At 41.8% G+C, this 27526-nt stretch overlaps 1 protein-coding gene across 3 annotated transcripts in view; it reads left to right on the top strand.

Moving 5' to 3' along the window:
* Window positions 1-27526, top strand: part of negr1 (neuronal growth regulator 1) — a 121546-nt gene that overhangs the window by 38588 nt on the left and 55432 nt on the right. For all 3 annotated transcript variants that reach the window (XM_037468790.2, XM_062563254.1, XM_037468791.2), the window contains one exon: window positions 17995-18120. In XM_037468790.2, the coding sequence (XP_037324687.1) occupies window positions 17995-18120 (126 nt within the window). The remainder of the gene's footprint in view (window positions 1-17994; window positions 18121-27526) is intronic.

Below are 27526 nucleotides of genomic sequence, written 5' to 3'. Positions count from 1 at the left end.
CCACGAGATGATGCTACTCTACCAACAACGTAATATGTTGTGTATATACATATTTACCGAATACTCATTTTACTCAAGCAATCTATGATAACACTAGCTTTTTTTTTACACAAGCTCGGCTTCTGAGCATTTCAAATGCAAGTTGGTGTTTCACAGTTAAGCATTATCAGGAAAGCATGAATGTCAATGTCTCGCTTGCATTTATTGAATATCAGCAGATGACAGCAGTCATTCCACCTGCCCAAACACAACCCCGTGTGCAAGCATTCACCACCGCACATTTTTCTACAGAATTGTCTATATGACCCCTCATCCATGTCGACTCGCTTGTTTCCCATAATTTACTGTGCTCCAGCGGTCATGATGGCATCGTTGTCCATCTGTTAAAAAAGTGCAACTCGGTCCTAACGTCCAGTCCTGAGAGGAAGTGGATCGTGGATAGGCAACGCTACAATAAAATGACGATCCCCCCCCCCTTCCGCGTCAGCGCCATCTTCAGCCTCTCGCTATACATGGGATGAGCTGCAGTCCGCTGCTTGGCAGGCAGTAATGGTCACTACAGGACCATGGTTTTTTTTCCGAGATGTAGCCTTTCTGAAGTACATTGGGTAATGGGGATCTTACCAGGGGTGTTTCCGGATCGTGGCAGCTCCTCGCCACTGGCCATATGGCCTCAATCAAACCCAAGCTAATGTGCCAGCTGTTGGCTTTATAATACGGTTTGCGATGCCCAGAATTCCTGATGGATATGACCTCGTGGCTGAAACTTGGCAACGATTTGACCGACAAATACCAATTGTTGCACTCCGGTTCACAAAATGTGACACGTTGGTAATTCAGTCAGAGGCATCACTTACACACCGAGGCAGGCATTTGTGTTCCACAAACATAAGCTTCACTTTGTTGAACAATGCTTAGAAAAGGCAGTTTATTTTGTTTCACCTAACTAGCAGCACACTTCACAAGACAAATAAAAGCAAGCATCTTGAAGCCAGATCATAATTGGACAGGGAAAAGTAACAAAAAAAAAGTCACTAGGGTGAGGATTATGGGATATAACAGCGTAAAAAAAAGTTGAACGTGGTCTCATATGCTTGCTTACTTTGACTGTTGATGGTGTTATGATTGTGTTATCTAAATCTAGCGTGGAGTCATCAGGCAAATGGGTTGCCAGCCTGTGAGACGGAGCTGTGAATCAGAGTGTGAGCTGCAAGCAGCAGGAACGTTATAATACAGATGAGTCACTCGGGCTGATGAATGCTGACGGTCACATCTCTGATTGGGCTCTCAAGGTAGTTACGATTTGCTCCATTATATAATGCATACTGTCAGCCTCTCCGCTGCCTTGAGTCACGTATGGATCCACGTATGTAGGGCCCCTAGGGCTCCTTCCGTAGCGCCAAGCCGTATCGTTAGTCTGTTTATTTGCCCCGGTTGTTGTGAATCATTACCTGTCACTGTGCGATACTTGTGTACACATGCTTAAGCCCACTCATGGAGAACACAGGGATTTCTTTACAGATGAGAGATGTAGAGAGGGAGCAGCTCCGTCACGTTGTGGAGGCTTCTGGGAGCACGCTGTTCTTTCATCTGCTGAAAGGAAATGGAGGCAAAAAGCTGGACGCTTTAATCTGGGCTTTTCAGTCCAAGCATACAACATTTATTAATGCGGTAACACGAATGTTACAGTTGAAGTAAAATGATTTCAAGGCATTGGGTTTTCGGCAGTTTAGCTTTGCTAGACGGTGCAACACGAGGGGAAACAGAGCAAAAAGGAGCAAGAAGGGATTACTGTGTATGTAAGTATATGTATGGAAATGTGCAACGGTCTCAACCCATTTCCGGTGCGTAAAAGGATACTTGACCTGCTCATCCTCTGAATAATTATGCTGACATGTACGTCTCTGCCGACAGAGCCGCAGGGCTTGCTTCTGTTTGGTCATCTCATCAATACGAGTTCATCCAATACATACGTTTCAGTCAACAATTTCTGTAACTGATGAGGCCAATAGAAATAAAGTGCATTTTGTGTCATAATTCCCTCCATTCAGGAATGATTTGGTGGTTTGGGAACTAATTTAAAGTTCTACAACTAATAACTTCTAATGCTTCCATTTTTTCCTTTGCTTTGTCCGCACTCTATCAGCAAAAACCTCTTCGCTATTAATGACATCGGGAAATTAGGCATTCATTTTGCCACCGCCACCAAGAACATTTCTTTCTAATCACATCCCATGGGGTTTCTGTTTACCTGAGCATGACAACAGTTTACAGCAGCAGGAATTTTTCGTGATCGTCACACTTCTGAACACATGAATCGCGTGCAGCTGCATTAGAGGCGGGAGGTTGGATATGAGTGTGCCCGCACACGCGTCTCTCACAATCATTTCATCTCTACGTGACACTTACCCCCCTCGGAGACCTTGTGTCACTTCAACAAATTAGACTTTTGCATTCGAGCCTCCCCCCCCCCCCCCCCCCGGCCCAGCTTTATTGCAATCCCATGAGAAGTGAGAACATTGTGGAATTCATTTTTCCTTCATTCTTGTTTTAAAACAGAATATATCCAAAAGCTATATATGCTGGTGGTGAAATATATGTAAAGCGATTTTGCACAGTGATGCAAATGTTTGTTCAACTCCTATTTTTTTCGTAATACATAAAAATTGCAAAACTGTGGAATAATTTGGGAAGTGAAGGATGGCACAGCTTGAGATTAGTGCCTAAAGAGGGCTTGGGTTATCTCAGCTAGAGGCGATGATCATCAGGGCCATCGGGGGCTGAGGAACTACTGAAAGGGCCCATGTTTTCCACCAGGTACATTTGGTTCATGTATCTGGCGAGCAGTTTAACCCTCCCTCTGAATTCTTGACTTAACAAGATTAACCTAAGAGGGTTCTGCCTCGTGGCCGTGCACTGATTACGGAGTCAAACTGTGAAATCAGTGACATCCCAGACAAGCCTGAGAGCTGTGACCATTACAGTTTCCCGGCCACTCTTTTCCTCCTGCTTTTGCTGTACTACTCCGCTGCACCGCCGATCTTCTTCTGCATATCTGCATCTCCGCCCTGCGTACACTGACCTATTTACAGTCCACAGTCCTGACCACTATCTGCTGGTAGGATAAAGGGGAATGACGGATCGGTTTCATCTTCCGCACATTACATGACTACCCCCATCCTTAGCAGCCATCCCTTTTCCTCCCTCTCTGTTAATTAAGATTGTGGATGTGATAATGTATTAAATATGCACAGCACCTCTCATCTAAGAATATCTTGTCACAGTGAGGAGGGTGGAAGAAGGCAGACTTCCCCTCAGCAGTGACTGCTTACACGGGCACCGGTAATGTGTTTCAAGCTTTCATCAGTGAAAACTGTTGGCCTGGATGTAGAGCTAAAACATTCTCTCTGAGGAAGCTTGCTGACGTATTGTAGTGTGCATCAGCTGCAATGAATGCAAAGTGCATGTTACCAGCATGCCTGTCTACCCCAGGACTGAAATGAACACCAGTATGTTAAGGATTTTATACAAGACTGTACAGGCCCCTCAGTGGGTGGGAGTACTTTATGGAGTTAAAAATTTCAAAAAAAAAGAAAGAAGTGAAACATAATCCTGTGTGTGATGAAAATGCTTTGGACATTAATGTGGATCAGAGCGGCTCCACGGTGAAAACTGGGCGCCCACACCCATCGAGTGAGTCAGTGTGGGAAGAGTGTTTCTCAGCGAGGAGTGAAGCGGAGGGTTAAACCTCCGAGTCGTCGCTCCCCTCTTTGATGTGAGCACAGAGAAGGAGAAGAATGACAGAGCACGACAGAATAAGGCCCAGCAAATCTCTGTTTATTCTAAATATGCAATGGGTCCGTCACTCTCATTAGTCGCCGGGTGCATTAAAAAAAATGATTACATTTTCTCATGACCTCGGCCCGAAAATACAGTCCTGCCAACCACACTGTAACACGGGCCTTTGTATTAACCCAAAGATTCAACCCGCCAGTAATTAAGCTTTAAATTCTTCATCCCCTGTCTTTATAGGGCTGCAAAATTAAACAGCAGTGTTTGCAGTATGGCAAAATGCAATTTTCAAACCATTTTATATTAAACATTGTCGTGCTTCAGACGTGCACCAGTAAGAGCCTTCGGTCCTCAGAGAACTCCTGAAGAAACAGTTTGGAAAAAAAGACCCTTTCAAAGATTTCTCAGCAAGTGATTGGATGTCCCGATCAATCAACTGCTTGCCAAAACAAGTCAAGAGGGGAACAAAGAAGCCCACGTTGTTATTTTGAACAAACGGCCACTTCTCTGTGACGTGCCGCTACCTCTCAGCAGCTCCTCGGAGGGCGATGATTGGTCCGTGCTGCGGCTCACCAGGCACAAACGTGTCCTTTAAAGCCGAGAAAAGGGAAGACGTCGTCGCCCGAAGATCTTATTCTACAGACGTCTTTGTTTGGTACGGAACTTTAGAAAAATAACAATAAAAAAACATTTTCATTTGTTTTTTATGGAAAATTTGAATATGGATAGATATGTATTCCCTCTAATTTCACCAATCACACAATTGCGATATCAGTCTAGGTAACAGTGCGTGACATTATTCCCATCCCAATTATTTCCTGAAAAATGTTTGGCATTAAAGTAAAGCACTCTGTAGCAATAGTACCCGATGACTGTATGTGTTGTGAGGGCTGTGAGGAGAGGCTGGTGAATGTGTGTCACTGTCCCCAGCTGTAGTAACTGTATCAAGAGTGGAATAATAATGCGTTTAAACAAAGCAGCCTGCCATTAATATTGCAGGGAAAGTGTAGAGAGAATATGAGTGTGTCTAAAGGAACAGATTTGCCCTCATGGCCCCTGACATTTAGTTAGCCACTAATCAATGTCGCATGTGTGTGGGTGGGGTTTTGAATCCCTATCTGAGAACCTGTATATCTCTCTCCATTATGTGTTTGCATCTGCATGCCACATGACACGTGCGCTTTTTTGTGCATTCGTCGATAGGGGATTGTGTGTTTGTGCACTCGCACTAATGTGAGTCCTCGTCATGGAAATGGCTGGTATTAGCCATGATTAATTAAAACGAGTAAGGGCAGAGGTCAGCCACTCGGCTCCACGTATCTCTTCTCTAGAGAGGGAATAGGTGCAACATGAGTGGAGAGTAACTGAAGCATTTTTTATTTGGGCACTTAGGTAACACAGCTTAACATAATGTGGACTGTCACAGTCTTACTGCACCACAATTATTCGACTGCATTTCCTTTAACCAGCTTCGTAGTTCAAAATGTTTTCTTCATTTCTTCAGTTTTCTTCATCTCAGATTCACAGGGATCCATTGTGGAAAGATTGATTGCTCTCTGCATGGTGATTTTGGACTTACTTTACTCACTGTGAATTGCAGAGTGATGTTTTTGTACTCTTTGTACTGAGGTTAATGTTTAAAATTGTATACCAGACTCATTCTGATGATTCTTTGAAACGCTGTAATGGAGTTTGTGAAAAGCAGAAAACCAAGACTCACTCCCTGAGAAATTTCTTGGAAACTCTCCCATTTTAATTATGTTTCCTTTTTCAACTCAATCTCCACATGACTGTACTTATGGAAACATTAGATTAACAGGCAGGACATGTTCACATCTGTGTTCACTCACTGCTGCGCATATTAAGTGAAACACATAAAGTTGTAATGGTGCAGAGTTTTTGGAATTGATAAGCCAATGGGCCAATCTGTATTACAGGTTTCCACCCGCCAAGTGCTGATGGCTCTTTTTTTTGACTGAGCGTAAACCTCGACGAATTGCTCAAATAAAGTAATAGTAGATGTGGGCAGACATTTGGAACCAAGCTGATGCCATTACTCACACTGTCGCTGCCATGCAACTATTGATTCAATTAAATGAGATGTTTAATTTACTGCCCAACCATATATATATATATATATATATATATATATATGGTTGGGCAGTATGGCCAAACATCCATATCACAGTATTAAGAAACATTCTGACGGTAACCCGGTGTGTGACGGTATTGCTTTTACAAGTAACACATAATTGACCGAGTTAGCTTGTTAGCATGTTAGCTAGTTAGCTAATACCAGCGACTCGACAGACTTGGCAATAAATCATTTTCTGAGCTAACGTCGGATTTTCCCAAACCAAAAACCCTGCAAACAGACACAGCTCTCTTAACCCTCCTGTTGTCCTCATTTTCTGTATACACCCCGTGTCCTCCGGGTCAAAATGACCCGTCTTCACTAAACCTCTCATATAAGCAGCTTAATTTAATTTTAAACACCAGATTTCAACTTGCTTGAAGAAACAACTTGTCATTCACCACAGAATGTGTTAAGAAAAGAAAAAACTGTAGAAAAAGGAGTTTTTATTCATCCAATGACTCAGTTTCTCATTTTTTCTCGTGAACAATTTAAGAACAAGTCTGAAAAAATGTACCACAATGAACAATACAAACATGAAAAATAACATAACCCATTCAACTAATTGGCACATGTAGGGCAGTATGCAAGTGCACAGCCTTTGCAGATATATTTCTTACACCTGCAGCACACCGTATGTGTTTTACAGTCTTTCTTTTGAGGGCAGAACTGACATCTCTTCCTCTTACTTGCCCTAGCTGGGGAAGTGGCTGTGGTAGCTGGATCCTCAGGTTGATCAGGAGTTCCTGCACTCTGAATAGCTTTTACCACTGCGGCTGACGCTTCTGTGCGGGGGACGTGCTTCCTTCTTTCAATCAGTGGAGTCACAAGTGCCTTTCCTACCTGCTCCAGGAACACCCTCCTCTTGTTCTGCTTACGAGACATCCAGGTCGGGTTGATCTCTCTCCAAATCACAAAGGCATTGTAGGAGGAAACATCAATGATGTTGTGGAAGATGACCAGGGGCCAGCGGGCAGTCATCCTTCTGCAGCTGTATGTTCCAATCACCTTATCTAGGTTGTCCACACCTCCTTTGTTCCGGTTATAGTCTAGGATGATGACTCGCTTCCTGTCTTCACGATCGCTAATGTCACCGTCTGTGTGCAGTGTGCTCAGAAGAACTACATTCTTGTTTTTCTTTGGGAGGTGAGAAACAAGAGCAGTGGTGGGAGTGAAGGCAAACTTCGATGAGAAGACCTCTCTCTCCTTTGATGCAAGCAGTGCAGGTGGGAGCTCAGGCTTGTTCTTTCGAACTGTACCAACCATGGTGATCTTCCTCTTCAGGAGCTGCTGTCCAAGTTCATAAGAGGTGAAGAAATTGTCGCATGTCACATTGTGACCCCTCAGTCCCTCTGTCACATCAAGCACAACTCGCATCCCCTGGTTCTTCTCTGGGCATCCACTGGTCAGCTTCCCGGTATAAACTTGCATTTTCCAAGCATAGCTTGATTTGGCATCGCAAGCCACCCATGACTTGATCCCATATTTGGGAAGAAATCCCAAAGGATATATTGTGTTGTTTACTTCTGGAACTGATTGATCTGAGACACAACTAAAACATTGTAACACTCTGTGGTGTTTGAATAACTCTGTGACCTTGATTTCAACTCTATTTGCCTCACGGGTCATTTTGACCCGAAGACCACCTTTGTACATTTTTTTGTACAGCTTACATGGAAATGTGAATAAAAGCAACATTTCACTTTTTCTACTGTTGGGGCCAATCTAGGCAAAGTCATAAAATTTCAAGTGAAAAAAATATCGTTAAGGGGGATTTTTGGGGGTTTTTAACACAGTGTCGGGTCATTTTGACCCGAAGACAACAGGAGGGTTAAGCACAAGTTGTGTTGCTGCAGCTCTGGTCTCTCGTTGTTCCACCTGTATTGCTCTTTTCTGTGTTTTCATGTAGCAAAAGAGTTACTTCTTTGTGTTACTACATAGTGTTACATGTGTCACAAGCTGCTGTGTTGTGGTGTTTTACCCTGTTAAAGAGTGTTTGTTGTGGGCCATTCATTGTTAAAGTTATAACCATGACTCAATCCCAACACACGTAAGACAAGTAGCTCTGACTGTTGCGCGCTCCGCGATGACGTGTATCAAGAAATTCTGCCGCCTGCAGAAGAGCAACGTCAGTTGTTGCGGCGCAACACCGGTGTGAACGGTATGTGAGAAATTCATACCATGGAAATGGTCTTATACCGGTATACCGCGCAGTGCTAATATATATTATAGTTTCTTATCTTTTTGTCGCAGGCCTTCATCAATTTAAGCGGGTGTAGGTGTTTTAATAATGCTCATTTCATTGGGACAGATGACACATAAGTGGACATGAATGCCTTCTTTAGCCCTTCTTCTTTTGTTATGTTATGCAGAGAAAATATAATAAGTAGTATTTACTGTCTGATATGGTTTTTATTAAATTCTGGATATCCATACCTCTCGGGGGAAAAGCCATAGAAGACGAAACAATCAGAGTATGTGAAAATAAGAAACTTTTTTTATCCAACAGTGGTGTCAGGCCATCTCCAAAGGTGGAAATCCAAACAGCGTCACCTCTTTGTTGGATGCGAGCTCGTACCTCTGCAATGTTTATCATACAATAACACCTTCATCGACACGATAGCAGTGAAACAGATTGGCTGGGGGTGACACATTGGTGGGCGTATCTGGAATACACTGGCCTTAATTGGGCAGATAAATATCACAGGCTGCGCTCCCTGGCACTACAGCACCGCTGCATACATCACCCTGAATGCAGACTGGCTACCAGCAGCGGAGCGTTTCCCTCCTGTCTCATCGCTGAAATTCATCTGGTGCCTAAAAGTGCAATTAAAGAGCAGCGAGACGTTTCCTCCATCAGTCGGCTTCCTTCACTTGTAGCTGTATTAGTGTGCAGTTGAAGAAGCCCCTCCCCGCTTTGTTAGAGAATCTAATGGTCAGCTTTGTTTACAGAGTGTCGGAGGGTGTGTTATCAAAGACACAGCAACCAGGCAAAGCAGATAAGACACCCTCTTAATTAAAATTATCGCTAATGTTCTGTATGACCATTATACATGACAATGGGGGACCTTGTCTGGATTTACACTGAAAGGACGGCAAGAAGAGACATCTCTATCAGGGTTTTGATAATGAGCAATTTATTAAATAGTCATGACTTTGGCCTTTCCAAAGCTCTCAGTGGGTATGAATATCCCCTGATCAGCTACACATTGTTTACTCCAAATATTCTCCCTTCAGCCCAAGGGGCACACAGTGAAAAAAAAAAAAAAAGCACTCGATAGTTGTGGGTGTGCACTGGTGCACACATGTATCTGCACACACGCTCTGAGAATCACTAATCACTGATCCTTTTCAGCACTCGAACCTTGAATTGTTTGGCAGTCAGTGCTATTCATCAGGAACTTGTACAACTCCCCAATGAGGGAAATAAATCAGGACACAGAGCGATAGAGGAAGAGAGAGTTTGACAAACAATGCATTAATGTGTTAAGACGCTTTTCTCACAAAACTTCCCACTTCCCTTCGTGGAATTTTAGCCGACCTGATGAACAAATCAGATATACAATCATATTTCAAGGTGAGAGCTTTGTTCTTTTAAATGGATGGAAAAACACAGAGCATTGTGGATTTCTTCAATGATAAGGGGCCCTCGAGAAAGCCCAAGCTCTGATATTTCAAAGGACACTCATAACTGCCAAGGACAACTACGACGTTGCTGTGACGCCAATGCAAGTTAGTCTTATGTATATCTATATGGCTGATCCTTTTATACATCAAGTCATTAATTAGGTTATACTGTAAACCTTGATTTTTTACCCTGAATATCAATAGATAAGTTCCCTGAGACATGGTGTACTGCGCGTCTGTTAGCTGCCAACTGCCCTCCCCTCCCATTTATCACAAACCGGGTTCTAAAGTTTGAACTGTGACCTTTATCGCTGTATCAAGTCTCAATGACAGATGGAGGCAGAGCTTTGTGTGCTCACATCAGATCATCCATTTCACACACACACACATACACAAGCCGAGAGTGGAGATGCACAGAGGATCACCCATAGCAACGGTCGTTTGGTCACCGGCTGATATTTTGTGGTTGGAAAGCAGCTTGCCCTTTGAGAGTCTCAGTGATCTACAATAAACTATTAGAAATGAGCCGTTTGCATGGCAGTGCAAATCAAAGACTTGGTTGCCACGCAGCTAATTGAAAAACCAGTGATCATCCTTGAAAGCAAAAGCAGAGTGGCCCGTGCGGGGGAACTTTGTTTATCATAAGCAAGATGCTAGGGTTGAAAGACACTGATTAGCATGAATAAATTAGAAACTATTTCAATAAGTGGGTGATAGCTTATCTTTGAATTACATGCCCAGTGCAGCTCACCCATTGAAGATTAATTGCCTCTCACAAGGTATTTCGAAAAGTTCATTTTCATCAATTGATTTCCCTTAATTCATGAATCCCCCAGAAGTGCATGAAATTGGTAACAAGCTCTCCATAATCACGCTTTCTGCATCGTTAACTTCATCGGCAATTACTCATCATATGTATTGCTTGTGACACTGCGGAAGCATGTTATTTTTGCACCATTAGGTCATGACAGCCATATCGTAAACGAATGGTTAATTACCAGTTGAACAGAAATGGCGTTCATAATTTCTTTGGATTTCTACAAGAAGCCTGCTCAATGGACATTCATTCTACCAAATAACCAAGAACGTGGTAAGATCTTTTTACCGTGGCTCTTTTTTTAAATAATGGTTTTTGGTTGCTCAAGGTAACATCAACGTGCAGGACCATATATGCCAATCAATATGCTGATAGCCTTCAGTTCTGGCTAGTTGGCGAGCTAGCTTTTCCATCTCTAGAGTTGCCCCCACCTCTTAAAAGTGTGAAATTAAAAAGAAGAAAATGTGATATAACTATAATTGATATTGATGTTGTTATAATGGTAGGGGGAAACACTGAGCTCCCAACACAGCTAGCTGAATATTCTGTGTTGACTTTAGCCAATAGTCCGAGGTGATTTGTGCTTGTCTTTTGTCTTTCTATTGTTCAGCTTTTAACAGTTGCAATCATGAAGTTTGCTGGAAAAGGTAGCATATTATTCTGAAAGCGTCTATGGATTGCAGGGGACATTTTGGACGACCAATATTGAGTTGCTCAATGCCTTTTTTCTTCCTTCCCCTAACTACGATGACTTTTCCGATACATTATTGTTAACACAACATTGAGGTCATTTCTGTTAAAGTCGGACACAGCAATGCTACCTTGAAGCAAAACGATATATTGTAAGTGGGCCTTAAACTGAGAGTTACAATGCAGCTACAATATCTCCAGGGCTACAGCTAAAGTATTAGATTCCACTGAAAGAATATATGCTAGCTGCACCTACTATAACACATAGCAGTGTTGTAGATTGGTGCGCTTATAAAAATGGAGCAACAGTAATATCCAGGTCACACCAACACGAAAACGGTCTATTACAGAGGAATCCGACACAACACTTGCACTATATTAGAGAAATTGTTCGATCAAAAACTATATCTGTTGAAGTTGGTACACTATACAGTGATCATCATATATTCCCATGCAATCACACACCATCATTGGCCCCTCTGGCAAATTCATGCAGTACATTAATATGAGAATCACTGGATTCATCATAGATAATGATACCATTATGGAATAATGTTCATCATCTAATGTGCACTTGCTGGGAATCTATTTGTGTCTTCAGCCGTTTGCTGTCTCCTGCAACTCCTAACATTTCAATTCTTATTTCTTATTAATCTACCCAACAACTTAGCCACAAGGAGATTTTTAGAATATGAAGCAATGCCAAAACCAGACAAGCAATAAAGGCTGATGAGGTTTTATGTCTTGGCCCTGCCATTGAGCACTTAGTCCACTTCTTCTTTTGCTGCTGGGCTTAAATAAATGGAAAGAAAAAGAAAACATCCCTTTTTCTGAACATTTTTATTGCTTTTTTATTATTGGACTGTGGTTGCGTGTTGTTCTGTTAGAAATGATTGAGATTGATATGTTTAATAATGCTGTGAGAGAGCAGCAGGTGTTATTAGAGGTGAACCTAAAGTACACTTTCAAGGTTCCTGCGCTGGGAGTCAATTGCTGGATGTTCTTTATTTGAAATTTACACACATTGATACATTTATCTAAGAAAGAATCCACTTTTTCCTTCATAATTATTTTTTTCTACAAGTATCCATATGAATTCTTAATTAGACGTAACAGTGCTAGTGGTGTCCGTTGGGATTTCTTTTGAAGAAGTTCCATGATACCTGATATCCGTATTGTTATATATGCATCCCTATTAAAGTTTTTTGCTCTAATACTAATAGGAGGCCAATGGTTCTTGCAAATGAAATATTTATCTTTCTACTTGATGAACTTTTCCTGAAGTTAAGTATTTCAAATGATTTGGGCCTTCTTCATGACACGGCACAGGAAGGTAATCCCTTAGAGTAATACAATCTGTCACTGTTTATGTTTAGTTTCCTTGTCTGACAACTAATTAATTGGCTGGAAGTCGGTTCCATCTCACTGCGCGCAGTGAGGAAAGGGAATTGAAAACCTTTAGGAATAGCTGTTTAGTGTCATTGCTGAGGTTTATATTATGCCCTGAAATCACATGTATAATTTACAGATTTATATTACGATCCATTAATATCAAAGTATTTCAAAGTATATCCAACACCTTGTAGTTTATGGAAGCTTTGTAGTTGTTAGTTTGGAATTGCATGATGTTATTTAAAGATGGCGCCAGGATTTGTTCCCTGTGTCAAGAAAAGCTGATATTTTGAAATGAAATATGTCCCTAACTCAATTTCAAAGTGCTTAAAGTTGTTGATTAAGCACGATCAGTCCTTAGATCAGTAAGCATCCGATTTCAATAAGGCCATTACTGTATTGTATTTGGACACGAGATGCTTTGGGCATTAACCGCATCGTCGTCCATTTCTGTGTTTAGGATGACGCTGGACAAATGAAGGATTTGAATTACAGAAAATGAAGCAGGAATTTCTCCTATTTTCTCCCCTCACCTCTCAGACTCCTCCCCGCCTGTTCTGCCATCCATTACAACGAGAGGCTGGGCTTTCCCTCTGTGCTCTAATTGGAAAGCTGGATAGCAGTAGGTTTAGCTCGTAATGGGGCCCTGCAATTTGGTTGCAAAAGTCCTTCTGGAGAGACTTGTCAGAAGGGCCCAGTTGTGTGCGTCCCACTTTGCAGCCTCGGAAGAAAACCCCCAGCATTTTTTCAATAGTGCAGCTGTAAGCATTTTGATTATTCAAGGTGGCGTCATTAGAAGCTCATTTATTCACCCGAGGTGTCTGCCAGGGGGAAGATGATACCGCCCAGATCAGCTGTTGTAGCTCACTCTCAGCACCTCCCGCGGGGTTGGAGAAGGGAAAATTAGAGGGAAATGGGCAAACACGACAATCATAGCATTGTTACTGAATTAGCACCTTAATAAAACAACGTGCTGTTTTTCTAGGTGAGAGATGGGTTAAACCGATCACAGTTTTTAGGGGCAGCACGGTTACGTCCGTTTCTGACAGTGGAGTAGGCGTAAAAAAAGGATGAAATGTGGCACTAAGCGAGATGCACCCTGGAACTAATGTTTTTTTAAGCTTTGCAGGCGTTGAAGCTAATGTGTGAACCAATAAATAAGCCAGTGGGAAAGCCTGCAACAATGTCCCAAAGGCATTTCACAGAAATAAGTTCCTCTACGGACACGACAAAGAAAAACTCAACCTGATATGAAGGAATTTCCAACCATGAGGTTATTTTTCTCATATACAGCTCCATTAAACACAAAGCAACATCCAGTAGCCATTAGCCTTTTTTGAAACAATGATCGGATCAGGGAAATAGCTCATATTGCTCTGTGTAGTAAATCACTTAGGCATCTATAGCTTTATCAGTGCAAATAGTGTCAATAGAATTTGTAATTTTACAGGGGGGGTGTTATGTGCCAGACCATTTCATGCCTGGTGGAGGAAGTTACTTACCTTCTTTGCAGGTTGCCAGGCTCCTGATCAGAGCCGAAGTAAAGTCCAGTGTATAACCTCATGTAAAAAGGGGATTCTTCATTTTTACTCGGGTTACGTTGATTATGTGCTGGTAGGCAGATTTTGGAACCATTGTACCATTATCGTTGAATCTACAGGAAGTGAATAAATATATGTTCCTCAATGTGGAACTATTCTCAAGAAATGCTTTTGAAATAGATCATTCTCTTTCATAATGCTTTAAGCCCATCGGTAACTGATCATCTCTGGGTTTGGCTACTTACGTTACCCACATTGTCACAGTTCAGCTTCACTCACTCTACTTTTCAGTACTCTACTTTTGCCATAAAAAGTCATAAAAAAACAACAAACAATGCACTTAGAAATAATGTGCGCTTGAAGTGCATTTATAGGTTCTAAATATTTACTGCTTCCTGAGGAACTGCTAGACTTTGTCTTTTCTACTCTGACCCTTTAATTGCCATTGTTTCTATATATATTGATTCTATTCTGAAAGGTAGACAGGTAGAAATAAACTTCTGCACTTCTGCAGCCACTTGGTAACTTTGTTTTCTTATTATTAATTAAAAATTAGGAATGTGTGTTTTTTGCCAAATAGAAAACCCCTTCAGACCTCAATATCAAGTGTCCATATTGTGGCCCTTCAACATCAATGCTTGCAATGTCTCAGCACTGTAACCTAGCAACAAGACTCTTGCTTATATAAGATCTTTAGGATATTTTTTTAATGAGGTACAACAGATGGCAGACTTCTATTTTGCTCATGCCTGAGCTGTGTCCAAATTCCCTCTCTGTGATTCACCATCTCCTACATAATAAATAGTTCATATATAACCGTAGGCAGTACATATAGATTTAAAACTCTTTAGGATAAGTCGTTGACATTTTATAACCTGCGTGATGAAATTGTGAGCAAATTTAATATCTTTAATTCTATATTTTTGCTACCTACTCTTCTTTCATCCAGTTTTATTTGGGTATTTTTTAATATTTCAAAAACTGCTTTAGTTGTTGAAAAATAGCTACTAACACAACTGTGCTAATTTGGTCATAAAAACTTTTTCCTATACGTTCCTTATAATAAAAGGCCCTTTTATTTGGAAGCGGCAGAAACGATATTTGGGGTTTTCATCAGTAGTAACTTTGCCAACTTGGACACCTGATCTCAGCTGCGTTCTGGCCCACTTTTCCTCCCCTCTCCCCAATGCTCTCGCTCAAGAGAAGAACTTATGTGTCGGGGGCAGATAATGCAAGACCTGCGTTTGATGAATTAGTTGGGATTTCGCCCACATGCTGTTCGCACCGCACGGAGATCCGGACTCAATGCGAGCCAACCTACCTCGGGCTCTCGAACGAGGTCCGGTCTCGGAGCTCACATACTCATCAGTTGTATCATATTGCACGATGGAGTGTTACCGCAGCCCTGCTTTCTGAAGGGGTTCATGCAGGTTTAAACGGTTGCACTACAAATGCACTAAAACCACAAATCGTTTTTTGAAGACATGAAACAAAAAGCACAGGTTGTTGTCTGGTGAATAAATGACTATTCTGTTCTTCACAGACAATCCCCTTACGTGTCTAAAGTTTGACTGATTTCTATTGATCTTTTATTCTGTTTCCCATGGAATTTTGTTTTTCTCTGCTGCGCGCAAACAGTGTCATGCAATAAAGCAACTGAGCAACAGTAGTTTTCAGCCAAAAAACTGACAGCTCTTCATCAGAACCCTTTAAAACTTCTCAGTCCCGGCCTGGGAGAGATAGGATCAGTAGACAACCCCCAACATTTTCAATTTTGTGCTATCAGACACTGAGGAGATGTGTCAACACTGGGGTCCTACAGCAAGTAAACACAGGAGTCTGACAAGCAATAACCTAGATTCAACATCGCCTCCGGTCCTCCCCCATTGAAGGTCCGCCACTTTCATCTCATTTAGATCCAGATCATCGGTTGATCAAAAACGACGCCTATGATTGTCTCTCGGGTAGTGAGGGTGGTGAGGGGGGGGGCAGAGCGGACGTTTTCCGACATGCGCTCTTACCTGTGTGAAAAAAAAAACTGTGCTTATCTTTTATAGTATATAAAAATATATCTATATAATAGCTGTTAGCTGTTGTGTTTCCTTGCGAAGATTGAAGGTACCCGAGTGCTGATGCTTGTAAAGATGCAGCATCCTTTATTCGATGGAGGCTCCCTACTCTTTAGAGTGCTTGTACAGTCGTTGCGTTCAGTTTATGGGTCTGGCTTCATGGGCATTGTTAATGAGAGGTGGTGCCGCAGTGGGTTCAAGGCAAAAACTGGGGGTCTGCTTCTATACTGGACAGCTCTCAATGACAAAAGAGAAGACATGACTCAAAAAAGTGATGCCGAGTCTTAAGAAGAACTTTTGAAATTGTTGAATCAACTTTTCTTTGGTTGTTTTTTATAGCAGCCTTCAGGAGGGATCAGAGGGTGGAATAGTTGGAAGCCATTACTGTATAGCACAGACCACTGCAGAAACACTCCCTCGGAGATTCAAATCTTGCAGATTAAAAGAGTGTCTCATAAGCCTGTATTCGTGTGCACGTACACCCAAGTGCCTGCGCGTGTGCGCTCAGTTAAATGTGTTTAAACGCCTTTGTGGGCGGCTGCGAGTGTGTCTGCGCGTGTTTGAAGGAGCCTAAATACCGAAGCTTTTAACATCAAAGCTTCAAGAGGATTTAAGTGCTCAGAAACTTGTCAATTATGATTGTAAGCGATGTCCAGCAGGGACTGGTGATGGTGTTTCCTCAGTAGAAAAGAACTACTCTTTTCTTTTACGGAAATGTGCTTTTAAAGGACTGATTTATGATGCACAGCTTCCAAACTGCCTGAAGTGAAGCCTGGTACCAGACCTATGAATCACTGGTCTGGTTTTGTTCTTGTGAATAGTGGTTTGGGAATGACTGACCCCATTGAAGCCTTTGTGTGGGGAGCTGACTGACTGCCAAGGCCCGTCTCAAAATATTAAACAAAGTTACGGTTACGTCATCACTGCTCACAACATGTCGACGCGTCTAAGCTTAAACACAAAGGAATTATACCTATGAAGAAGTCTTTGTTTTAGGAGAAAGGTGAGCTTCATCATGCCCTGTGAGCAGACACTTGTTCTGCATCACTCCCCAGCTATCAAGCTATGTTGAGGAACAAATAACTAAGGTCCAGTTAAAAGTGCACGGTGCAGCATTCTGTCCAACTCCATTTTTACTAGTAAAATGGTCCGTAATCTGTTCACAACATAAAGTGCACAGTGCTAATCTTGACTAATCCTGGGTGTGTTTCTCATAAATCTCAATCTCACAGGTTCTTTGTATCATCATTCCAACAACTGTAGATTGTTCAACTTCTTCTAATGACCCCATGCCGTTGTTGTTTATTTGTGTTTTACATATTACTAAATAATAATTTCAAATACATATTGTCAGCGGCACCCGATTTTTAAAAATGTTAAGTGTTAGTGGGTGAAAATGAATAGATCATATTCTTATTGGTCCGGATTTAAAGTATATCAAACAGTATCCTCATTTTCATTACAAATGATACTGAAACAAATGCAGCAGACAGATATTTCACATTTTATTTTTCTTTAATTTTTGAGGACGAACTAAGTTAGTTTTCCTATGATTTTTCTTTCTTACAGTTTATTCTTGGGGAACCCAGGAGCCCAGTCGGTGGTCTTAGTATGTTACAAATGTTGGTCAAATGGGGGTCAAAACAACCCAACAAATAATGTTTCAATAATACGAGTCAAACCACATGATCTAGTCTGCATATAAGGTGCCCAGCGGGATGTAACACACCGTGAGGGGTCACTTTAGTACAGCATCCTCTGTGCTTAAATGACCCCTCGCTGAAAAACCCACCAGTTCTCACCAGATGAGATATCCTAACATACCTCACTGTCGAATGTCACTTAAAGGTGATGTTGCTGAATGAGCCATGCGCTGCAGATTTGATGTGCTGATCCTGTGTCTGTATTTCTGTTTTCTTTCTTTTTTTGTAGTTCCTCCCAAGATATATGACATTTCCTCTGACATCACGGTAAACGAGGGCAACAACGTGTCGCTCATCTGTACAGCCAGTGGGAAACCCGAGCCGAGCATTTCCTGGAGACACATAACCCCATTAGGTGAGTTCACATTTCCGTCTGACATACGTATGCTAATGACCGGGTGGATGGGTGAATCGAGAGAGGAAACGAGGAAGCATGGACAGGATCAATAAGTGATGGACTTAGTGGGAGAGAGGACTGGTAGTTTGCGGATGAAGAGATAGATGCAATATTTAAGCACAGGTGGAATAAACAACTATTTTTCTTTCAATCAGTTAAGGAGATTCCCACCAATATTAGTTAGCGCTTTACCTATAAACATTTGTCGAGATACAATGAAAAAACGAGGAAATTACTTACTTACATCAGTAGTGAATTTATTACATTTTTACATGGCGTGACGTTTGTTCTGGATTTTTTTTTAGGGTCAGGAGAAAAAAGAATATCATGTTTTTTTAAATTAAAGATTTTTTGTATCTGAAGAACCTTTGATTGACATGAGGGAGTCTGTTCCTTTTAATCCCATGATTGATTGATTTCAATATGAACGGCTAATGTGCATTCTGTGTCAACTCAAGATTAGCGACGCCTCTCGATACCAAGTCCTTTACTCCGGACATGTACCGAGTCCAGCTCAGTACAGCGCGGCCCGCGCAGCACGGCAGAGAAAGGGTGGCTATATTTCACTCCGATAGATGTGGGGAACTCTCATTGTCACAAATGACACAAAACCTGCCAAAGGAAGGGAGGTAATACCAGCAATTTGTCAAAACACTCGGCCGGCGAGCAGAGCAGAAATGCAGAGTATACTGCTGTTTGTCAGGCAGCCGTCCAACCTCCACTGCAGGTAACATCAGCAGCCATGTAGAGGTTAACAATGACAATAGGCTAATCGTTGAAAGCTAATCAACAGCTAATGGTCTTGGTGCGATTGTATCTTATAGGATTGGGGAACTTGCAGGGAAAATGCAGCCATGATCGGATGTTTAGATGGTTTAGCATGAGTACAATATGAACTAACTTGTTTAAGTTCTGGATGTCATTTTATGAGTTTCCTAAATCATTGCAACATAAGTTAGTTGACAATCCATGTGAATTTTTTTAATGATTTAAAGTAATCAAATGATATACCTTGTGAGATCTATGGACTACTCTTTGACAACTATTTTACCTGTTATTAACCACTTTATTAGTCTGTATTATCACATCTATAACTTTATCTATGGCCTGTTGATGACCTCATATAAAGGACCCCTACAGGGTGTTACCTTAATAATGAAAACCCGCAAAAGGAAAGGATAACCCCTTTTTTAAAATGAATATAGCTATCCTGGGAAAATGTGTTGTGTAAGTATTAGTATTTCAAAAATGTAAAATATCCCCTAGAACGTTTTTCTAAAAAAAAAATCAAACATGCCGATCTTTAAGTATTTCTGCTATAACAAATTCAACTCTCATCACTGCGGAGGAACCTCCTTTTTGCTCCGGCATTTACGGTGAATTAACAAAGACTTTTTATTACCATTATAATTTATTTTGGTCGCTCCCAGTCAGCGCACACATGCCGCATTAAGTGCTCTGAGTACTGGAGCTTCCCTTTGAAATGCCTTTAACTGTTGCTGCCCCCCACCCTTCTACTTCACCCTCATTTTCATATTAATGGATTAGAGCACGCTGTGCTTATCTGATAGCTGTGAGGATGACTGCATTTATCTTATGGCTGTCAAAGCCTCCTCTCTGGTGTGCTGGCCCTGATTGCGTTAGGGGAGTTTTCAGAAGATGATCAAAAGAGCCATCCTCAGAGTCCGAGTGGCAGTCACTCATTCTTCTTTGAAGTGTCCGCACTTTGAAGTTTCCCGGGAAATAAATGATATGCTGGTCAAATGAAAGGGGCCCGGGACAAAATGTAATCACAGACCGTCTCCCAGCACATCAGAAAGGAAGCCATTTGCCGTGGGATCTTTGAGGTGCTTATTGTTGTAAGGGCCATTTGTCCAAAGGACATGGTACAACTGAAAGGTTGTAATAGGCTAATTACCTATCGATGGAATTCAATTACATATGTTGGATGTGCAAAACTGCTCCAGTCAGTGCACATGGCAACCTGAGTGTGTGGAGGCAAAGCATATGGACACATTCACCTTATGATCGTCCCATTCAATGAAAGCAGACATTGCAACGCCCATCTGAACTACTTGAGCTGCCATTGAGGGAAAATAGAAATGCAGGTTGCTTCTCAGGTTGGGAAAAAGTTTAGTGGCCGACTAAAGTTTGGAGACCCTTCTATCACACCGTGCACGCGCTTTGCATGTCCGCATATACACGTGTGGGGCGTAACTGCAGCGTACAAAATGATTGTTTTTTAAAATAAGTTTCTCGTGGTAGGGAGGCCCCCTTGTTCAATGGCACCTCAGTTATTATAGACCTATGTGCACACAATCTATGGGACAAACTTTTGTATGAAGAAATGAACATTGTATTTATTTGTTTATTTACTGGATCCCCCCCCCCCCCCCCCCCATTAGCTTACTGGGGTTCATTTGCTATTTTCAGTCAAACATACTGTGAATTTCTATCGAAACCACGATTTCTGTTTGATGAATCGCATCAGCCCCTGGCGGTACCATTACACCTCCAGCACACGATTTGTGCTACTTTTATTCGGGTTGGAGCAACTGCTTTCATTGAAATGAGGCCGAGAAGGTGATATGGCTATAAAGTCACAAATATGTCCAAATTGCAAGTTTTGTTTGCCAGCCTTTCTCTCTCCAACAGTCATCCATTTCGGGTGGAAGTGGGGCTATTTTGCTCTGTGGATAGCAGTGCTGCAGCAGTCAGTGAAGTTTGACAGGATGATAAATTGCCCTGACTGACTGTCAAGTGCCTATTCCCCCTCCGACTGTTTTGTGTTTGCTTTTTTTTCCTTCTTTCCGCTTCCTGCCAACCAGCAAACTGCCAACTAAGAATAAACTTTGTGCATCCAGCGAAGTGTGGCCCGTAAACTGTTTATTGAGACAGTATTTTTGGCCAAGGGTGTGTGCATATTAAGTCAATAAATAGTCTTCAGTCGGTGGGATGCAAACTGAAGCCCGTAACACATAGATCATCTTTTCTTGACATTCTACTTGGGGAAGAAAGGGTGTCAGCATATGTCTGGAGCTCGCTTTGGCTTAAAGAAGCATCGCTGTTTGGTTGCACCGTTTAATTACCCATGTAAAAATTGTGCTTGGCAGTGATGTCCTCAGGAGTTTGGGGTGATTGCTGCGTGATAAGGTTGCTCACGACTGGAAAGCCTGCGAGAGTCCCCTTTATCAGCCGGTGAGATCTGGACGTGCAGAGGAAAACTTTCTCTCACTACTCTCATTTACCATTTTTGGCCTTGAGCGAGGATTCTACCCCCGGCTGTTCCACTGCTGCAGCTGTCCCCGGTTACCCTGGGAAGCCTGGAAGTTTGTGTTCATCAATGCGATCCTTTTGGATCCTGCAGCTTCTACTTAAGGATTTATGATTGTTTTGTTAAAATAAGCTGGAATTACAAGAGAGATACCAATAGAAGGACTTAGAGCGGTAATACTCCCAGAAGAATCCCTGTCATTTTATATTTATTTAGCTCTCGACCTCACTTTTTACTTTACTCAAGTTCACTTATATGACACGTCAGCCTTTCAGAGTATGTCATGCACACTAGGATTTGGTTCCTCACCCATCTTTGGGTCATAGGGAGGGGAGTAAAACGGTCCTTAATAAAGTTTGTTTCAGATTGGTTGGCTGGGTGTCTGGGCTAAATTCTCTGATGACCTTTTTCACTTGGGATTTGAATCCATTGGATAGCAGTGTGACCTTTTGAAAGGGCTGACTACTATACCAGAAAATGTACTCAATTGTTTCCTGTGATGGGACTCGGCTGCAGCCCCCTTTTTCTCTCTTACTTTCTGGTGTGGAAAACTTTAGGTCAATCACTTGAATGAATTGAATGAATGAATTAGTGAATTAGGAATAACTCGATGAGCCTTACTTTTCCTTACTTAAATATACACAGTTTATAAAAACAAGTCTGAACTCAGAGAAGATCTTGGTACAGCTCCTAGCATGGAAACATAGCATAACGCTAGTATAAAAAATACTCCATTCCCTGTATACGGTGTGTCCCACATACGGAATGAAGGGTAATCAGGTCATTTTGGAGGAGACAAAACTTTGTTTAAACCCTTGGTCCAGACGATTTACTTTAGTGAAAGCCTTTTCACAAAGGGCCTTTTAAAATACCAAACACATTTCATCACATTTGCTGGTTCGTGTGCGACAGATCCTCCTTTTTCTCATCATGAGATCAACATTACTCTGTATTTTAAACTCATGCACCAATGAGCTCCATCCCTCGAGGCTGCTTAAAGAACTAAACATACGTTTAACCTCTGTTAAACATTAATAATTGATAATGCATTTACCTTGAACATACTGGTCACCATCCATGATCTATGATGATTCAGTATAATGTTTGTAATATAATGGATACATGAAATCAATATAAAAATCTATCTCAACTATTTCATTTCAATATATAAAATGTAATTCAACAACTGAAAGTGAATTACCATCGAGTTACCAAAAGTTAAATGTTTCTAGAGGTTTTCTTTAACCATAATATTAGTAGCAACCGTCAAACTTTTTTTTTTAATAAAAAAATATGCTGGTGCATCACATCATCAGTTTGTTTTTATTTTTCTCAATCTCTGAGCACAAAGCTCCCTCTTGCTTTTGACAGTTTGGAGTAAACACATCGTCGTGGTCTTTATCGTTTCTTAGCTGTCACGCATGCCAAGTGTGAAGGACCCGAGGCCTCTACACACTCCCGCTGTAGTGTCATTTCATTTAAATGCACGAGGCAGCTCTTCCCCAAAACATTTCCCCAGGTCACATACAGCGGCGTCTGTTTGAACTGACGACTAAGCATGTGTACATTAGCTCACTCAAAAGCCCGATCCAACAGAACTTACCCGGTCCTCGGCTAAACGCCACCAGCGAGTGCATGAGAGCGGCTCAGCCGGTTACAATGGGAATCGTGCGATGCATTATTCACAAATCACTACCGCAGACCCTTGGTGTCTCACTGGAATGTGGCAGCTCTCCGTGAGATGCCAAGCCAGTTTCCGGCCGCCTGTTCCCCGGGAATCTCTCATTCAGCACCGGGTTCCTTTTCTCATAGTTTGCGATGAACTGCCGTGCAGTTCAAGGGCTGACACTTGAGCCCGCTTTGAACGCGGTGGGAGGTGAAAGATAGAGAGTTATGCGCTGCGTTTTAAATATTTCACATTTAAACAGCAGGGGCCCTGTGTAACACTTCCCCTTTCGGCTGTCAAGCTGAGTTGTGCGGCCTGAAGAGGTGCTCAATAGGAACATGCTTTAATGGAGTGTTAGTATCATGATAAAAAGTAGAGCTTTTTTTATGGAAAATTAACACTGCGTTATTGCCTCTCTGCATTATTTATTGGAAGCTTGCAGACATAAATCATTTACTCTCAGTCAGTGACTTAAAAAACAAACCACAAAAAAAAAGTGTCAACACCCGCACCACTTTTGCAGGAAATTAATTTAAATAATAAATTAGACATTGGGAGCATTAATATAGCCGTAAACCAACATTTGCTCTGCAAAGATCTGGTTGATCAATGTCCACCTAAGCAGAGAATGAAATTCCTCCCAGTACGAGCGTCTGCTGGCTTGCTTTGCGTTTGCTTTTGTCTGCCTGACTGGCCAGCCCACCGCCGCCGTGGAGCAAGCTCTTTATCAGCACTCACGGGGTTTTCCGTACCTTTAGCGCTTGTTTTTACCGTTAGCTGCCGGCTCAGAAGTCGCCATGGCGATAGCAGTGCGGAGGCCATAGATAAGGGGCATTTAGAAAGAACTCTAAACATTACATTTTTAGGCTCACAAATCAGCGAAATAAAAGGTTTTTGTTGTGTACTCTGCATTGTATTATTATTCGGCTTTAGTTCCCCTCAGATTGTTTTCTTCTCTAGGATAGAAAAGCGCAGAAAAAATACTTCATGATTGATTGATTGATTTGACTCCTAAAATATATCCATATATCACCACAATACTAATATTTAGCTTTTGTTTCATTCTTGTTGCAATGTGTTTACTTGTCTTGTAGAAGACGCTCATTCTGAATACATACAAGGTTAAATATAGTTTATAGTGTAGTGTGTTAAATATTGATGCATTGGCCGAGTTCCAGAGATGAATTTGAGTTCATGCGCTTTGGTGTTTAGGGCATTCGATTTAATAACATGAGGTGCAGTTGAGCTGTGCTATGACTTTTGCCACTTAAACATCATATTCTAATTATACATGTTTTAAGCCGTATCCTCTCTGGATGTTAAGTTTTTATTAACTACATATTTATTGATCAACCACTCACTCATAGAATATACCATAGGGTTTTTAAATGAACTAACATTGAGAGCTATCATCGTATTGTATTACGTATCAGTTTGAATGCATGAAAGATAGTGAAGTATACTGACAGATATTTTTTTTCTTTTATATAAAGAAAGTTGGCCTATACCTTGTCCAAGATATTTTTGTACACTCGCACTCACACAAATACCTCCATCTCAACATCCCACATCTAAATTTGTTTTTTCCTCTCTAAGAAAGTAGCAGTTAGGAAATTGTGCGGGTCACTGAGATGAATGCACACATGCAATCATACATGACTTGTGGCTCCTTTGGCCCCATTTTCCCTCCTCTGGATTTAGTGGCCTCAGATTGACAGCAAGGGAGCAGAGAAGAGGTGACAGTATGTATCAAGGCAAACTCGCAGCACATATTCCCGGACTGGGGCCCAGCACACAGTGCGATTCTACCCCTGGTTCTTGCCCACACCTTGAGTTGGGGCCAGAAGGCAGCAGCACACAATGTAGCCGCGTGGGTTGTTCTCCGTTTTCAGGAGTTAAAAGGATAAATTGATGTAGAAAATGCTGCTCTATGCTATAATGGATTCTTAGCGATGCCTGCCCTATCTGCGTACTGCAGCCCTGAAGGAAGTGTACTCACAGCTCCCCTACACAATGTGGGAAATTGCTTACTGCAAAGGGACTTAGCGAGCATTGGCGCCGAATGTTAAATTAACCTCGCTATGATTTCTTTAATTTGCTTGGAGTGACATGTCCCTCAGGTGAGAAGGGCCTCTGTAAGTCTCTGAAATACTTCTGCATGTACTCATACGCAACTCATGTCAGGTCCGTTGGTGGTTTAATGTTACAAGAATCAACAGGGGATTATTCTTCATTTTAAATACAGGATTTATAAAGCCATGTCTGTTGGGTTTTTTTTTTACTGTAATGTCAAGGTTGAGCACTCAACATACACTCACCGGCCACTTTATTAGGTACACCTGTCCAACTGCTCATTAACACTTAATTTCTAAGCAGCCAATCACATGGCGGCAACTCAGTGCATTTAGGCATGTAGACATTGTCAAGACAATCTCCTGCAGTTCAAACCGAGCATCAGTATGGGGAAGAAAGGTGATTTGAGTGACTTTGAACGTGGCATGATTGTTGGTGCCAGAAGGGCTGGTCTGAGTATTTCAGAAACTGCTAATCTACTGGGATTTTCACGCACAACCATCTCTAGGGTTTACAGAGAATGGTCCGAAAAAGAAAAAACATCCAGTGAGCGGCAGTTCTGTGGGCGGAAATGCCTTGTTGATGCCAGAGGTCAGAGGAGAATGGCCAGACTGGTTCGAGCTGATAGAAGGGCAACAGTGACTCAAATAACCACCCGTTACAACCAAGGTGGGCATAAGAGCATCTCTGAACGCACAGTACGTCGAACTTTGAGGCAGATGGGCTACAGCAGCAGAAGACCACACCGGGTGCCACTCCTTTCAGCTAAGAACAGGAAACTGAGGCTACAATTTGCACAAGCTCATCGAAATTGGACGATAGAAGATTGGAAAAACGTTGCCTGGTCTGATGAGTCTCGATTTCTGCTGCGACATTCGGATGGTAGGGTCAGAATTTGGCGTCTACAACATGAAAGCATGGATCCATCCTGCCTTGTATCAATGGTTCAGGCTGGTGGTGGTGGTGTCATGGTGTGGGGAATATTTTCTTGGCACTCTTTGGGCCCCTTGGTACCAATTGAGCATCGTTGCAACGCCACAGCCTACCTGAGTATTGTTGCTGACCATGTCCATCCCTTTATGACCACAATGTACCCAACTTCTGATGGCTACTTTCAGCAGGATAATGCGCCATGTCATAAAGCTGGAATCATCTCAGACTGGTTTCTTGAACATGACAATGAGTTCGCTGTACTCAAATGGCCTCCACAATCACCAGATCTCAATCCAATAGAGCATCTTTGGGATGTGGTGGAACGGGAGATTCGCATCATGGATGTGCAGCCGACAAATCTGCGGCAACTGTGTGATGCCATCATGTCAATATGGACCAAACTCCCTGAGGAATGCTTTCAGCACCTTGTTGAATCTATGCCACGAAGAATTGAGGCAGTTCTGAAGGCAAAAGGGGGTCCAACCCGTTACTAGCATGGGGTACCTAATAAAGTGGCCGGTGAGTGTATAATGTGCTTTAAAGTATGGGCCTTTATCAAGGATGTGATTCTTGTTTAATGGTTTTCATGACCTTTGCGAAGCTCGCTTTCTGCTGTAATCGATGGGAATACCATTTGCAGCCTGGGCAGGCTGATCCAACTAAATATATTGGCTTTCATTTATCAAGAAAGACTGCAGTCTAATTGGATTTTTCTAATGGAAATTTGTCCATTTGTTTTGGAATTATATGTATTTTTGTATTATTCCAATGCGCATACATCATATTTAGTTAGGAAATAAATACTAGCACTAATGCACCCCCGAGTTTCCTAAGCCATTGCAATATTTATTCAATATTATATTATATATTATTACATTTTTTTGGATTCCACTCTTATCCCACAAACAGTATTGAATCATAACATGAGCAACATGGAACATTTTTTTGTCTTCATTAATACTTACAATACAGAATTTACCCTGGGATACAAACAATACATTTCGCTGCAAAGACGTAGACAAAAAGTATATTGCCATTATCTCTCGAGTCATGATAAAATATTTTTAATGTGGTTATATGGTCATAAAATCATGTCACCTACCACTTCAACCGTACTGAACTCACCATTGAGACTATAAGCTGCACGAGCTATTATTAGAGAAGAAATGTAATTATACTAGAAAGGTGCACTCTACTCTAGTTCAAATACCCACCCGGTGGGTCGGCAACATCCGCTGCTGCACTGTGTGATTTAATGGATACAACAGACTTCATTGGAGATCAAAAGCATGCAGCCATATGGTGTTATAAAAGCATTGGGCTCAAAGTCGTCCTATAATTCACCTTACATAACCGTGCCAAAGGCGCTGAGGTAAACCCACCGAGGCGTCTCGTTGTTTAGCAGCAGCGGATCCTGG

This window comes from Pungitius pungitius, chromosome 7 (genome assembly GCF_949316345.1).
Source record: "Pungitius pungitius chromosome 7, fPunPun2.1, whole genome shotgun sequence".
In the NCBI taxonomy this organism is placed as follows: domain Eukaryota; kingdom Metazoa; phylum Chordata; class Actinopteri; order Perciformes; family Gasterosteidae; genus Pungitius; species Pungitius pungitius.
The sequence above is the reverse complement of the archived record's forward strand: the minus strand, read 5'-3'. Positions and strand labels throughout refer to the sequence as shown.